This window comes from Amblyomma mixtum, chromosome 6 (genome assembly GCF_055824585.1).
Source record: "Amblyomma mixtum isolate Tamu chromosome 6, ASM5582458v1, whole genome shotgun sequence".
Lineage (NCBI taxonomy): Eukaryota > Metazoa > Arthropoda > Arachnida > Ixodida > Ixodidae > Amblyomma > Amblyomma mixtum.
In genome coordinates this window covers 124,646,720-124,649,266 of record NC_143017.1, presented here as the reverse complement: position 1 = coordinate 124,649,266, position 2,547 = coordinate 124,646,720, and the positions used below count along the sequence as shown (strand labels likewise).

General features: G+C 56.7%; 1 protein-coding gene across 1 annotated transcript; it reads left to right on the top strand.

Annotated features, from left to right (window-relative positions):
* Positions 1-564: 564 nt before the first annotated feature.
* On the top strand, positions 565-1,986 carry LOC149340279 (uncharacterized). The gene has a single exon (XM_089550708.1). The coding sequence runs from the start codon at positions 742-744 to the stop codon at positions 1,975-1,977; it is 1,236 nt and encodes a 411-aa protein (XP_089406834.1). The 5' UTR covers positions 565-741; the 3' UTR covers positions 1,978-1,986.
* The last annotated feature ends 561 nt before the right edge of the window (positions 1,987-2,547 follow it).

The following is a 2,547-nucleotide window of genomic DNA, read 5'->3' as shown; positions in this document are numbered from 1 at the left end:
TAAGGGCTAGGTGACACTTGTCACCCCCCCCCCCCCCCCCCGATACAAAGGGGAGGCTAGTAATTACCAAAGTAACTGTTATATATTGGTTTGGTTTACAGGGTTTCGCGTCCAAAAAAATTCAGGCTATGAGGAACGCCGTACTGGATGGCTCCGGATAATTTCAAGCACCTGTGGCTCTTTAACTTCCACTGACACCGCACAGTACACGGAACTCGCGGTTTTCGCCTCCATCGAATTGCGACCACCGTGGCCAGGATCGAAGCCTCATCTTTCGAGGCGGCAGCCGATCACTGTAACCACTGAGCCACCACGGAGACTCCGCTATATATTATTATGTAAAGAGAAGCGTTACTAAAAAATAATTTGGGCCTTAAAAATTATCTGAGAATTCATTCATTATGTCGGTAGCCAGCGTTGCCTCTATTTCCACTATTGAGCGGCCAACTTTCGCCGCTGATGAGAAAGTGACACACAACCTGTCACATCGCTGAAAAATGATGAAGGTTGTCGATAAGAGAACCTCGCATAAAATAGACATAAAATAAACAAAATATTGTTACCGATGGACCGTGAACGAAGAAGTGGCGGTGCGCTGAACGACGACGACGTTGACCGTTGGTAGCTGGGCCCTCGGTGTCTGAGCTGAGTGCTGGCCATCTCAGAGCAGCCGCCAACACAGACTTACCGCCGTAACATCCCCGTAACATCTTTTGGTGGAGGTCGCGGGTTCGAGCCGACATGCCGACGACCCGACGAGCCGACGAGGCGACGGGCCGAACGGGCGAGATGACTACCGACCCGGCCCCTCCGTCTGCGCCTGCCACGCCAACTGTCGTCGTAGCCCACCCTCGCGACCCGGGCACATTCTGCGGTACAGATGGCGTGGATGTCGAGGACTGGCTCTCGCTCTATGAGCGTGTTAGCCAGCACAACAGGTGGGACGCCACGCTGATGCTGGCCAATGTGATATTTTATCTTGCCGGCACCGCACGCGTGTGGTTCGAAACCCACGAAGAAGAGATTGCCACGTGGGAAGCCTGCAAGCAGAAGCTCCGCGACCTGTTTGGGAAACCAGTTGGCCGTCAGCTTGCTGCCAAAAAAGAACTTTCAGCTCGCGCCCAAACGGCCACCGAATCATATATTACATACATTCAAGACGTCTTGGCACTGTGCCGAAAGGTTGATCCCAACATGACCGAGGACGATAAGGTAGGCCACATTCTTAAAGGCATTGCCGACGATGCCTTCCACCTTCTTCTATGCCGGGACTGCTCTACGGTTGACTCCGTTCTGCAGGTGTGTCGACGCTTCGAGCAGGCCAAGCACCGGCGCATTGCACACCGCTTTGATCGCCTGCCTAACACCGCTGCCAGTTCCACGTGCGAGGATCTGCCGACACTGAGGCAGCCTTCAAACCCCGACAACGTGACTCGCATCGTGCGCCGTGAACTGGAGGCCCTGGCTCCTGTTACGACCAACGCGCCCTTGTCGGACAACACCCTGGCCACAATATCCCTTATTCAAGCTGTCGTCCGCCAGGAGGTCGCCAACTTGGGCATGCCCTCCAGCCATCGTCCCGTCGAACCACGGACTGCGAGCCCCATCTCTCCCGTGGTCGCTTCTGCTACGGCCCGCAACACCTTCGTCCCAAGTTACACAAGGTATCGCAATCCCGATGAGTGGCGTACTCCTGACGACCAGCCGATCTGCTTTACGTGCTCGCGCGTAGGCCACATCTCTCGCCACTGCCGCAGCCGTTGGTCCGCACCTCCCCGACCTTTGCCCTACGTCGACCGTCGTTATGACTATGGACCCCGTCGCTTCACGCCTCGGAATGACCCACCCAGCGCCGAGTCCACACCGCCTCCTCGCAGAACCAGCCGCTCTCCCTCTCCGACAGCCCACCGTTCCCGCTCACCTCTTCCGCACCGCAGTTACTCACCGTCCTCTGCAGGCCGCTTCGCGGGAAACTAGCCAGTGCAGCTCCCGGAGGTGATGCTGCATTGGTGCCTCGACCTGAAAATCCTCTACTGACCCAGCCTTCACCCTGTAATCTGCTCGACGTTTTTGTGGACGGTGTTCCTGTTTCTGCCCTCATTGACACTGGTGCCCAAGTCTCGGTTCTTAGCTCATCCTTTTGCCGTCGCCTCAAAAAAGTTCAGACCCCTGCCGCTTCGCCCACCGTTCGCGTTGCCGATGGCGGCACTGCTGCCGTCACTGGCTTGTGCACTGCCCGCGTCACTCTTGCCGGTCATAACATCCCAGTTTTGTTCACCGTCCTCGAACACTGCCCTCACAATGTGATCCTTGGTCTAGACTTTCTAACCGCTCACTCTGCCCTTATCGACTGCTCCAGTGGCCTTCTACGATTGGACCTGCCTCTCAGCTCAGCCGACACACCCTCAAGCTCCACGCCCCGCCTTCGCTCCACCGAGTACGCTCGCCTGCCCCCCGATTCTGCCGTTTATCTGCCTATGTCACCATTTCCTGCGGTTCCTGATGGGGATTATCTTGCCTGCCCACTCGCCGATGTCGTTCTCTCTC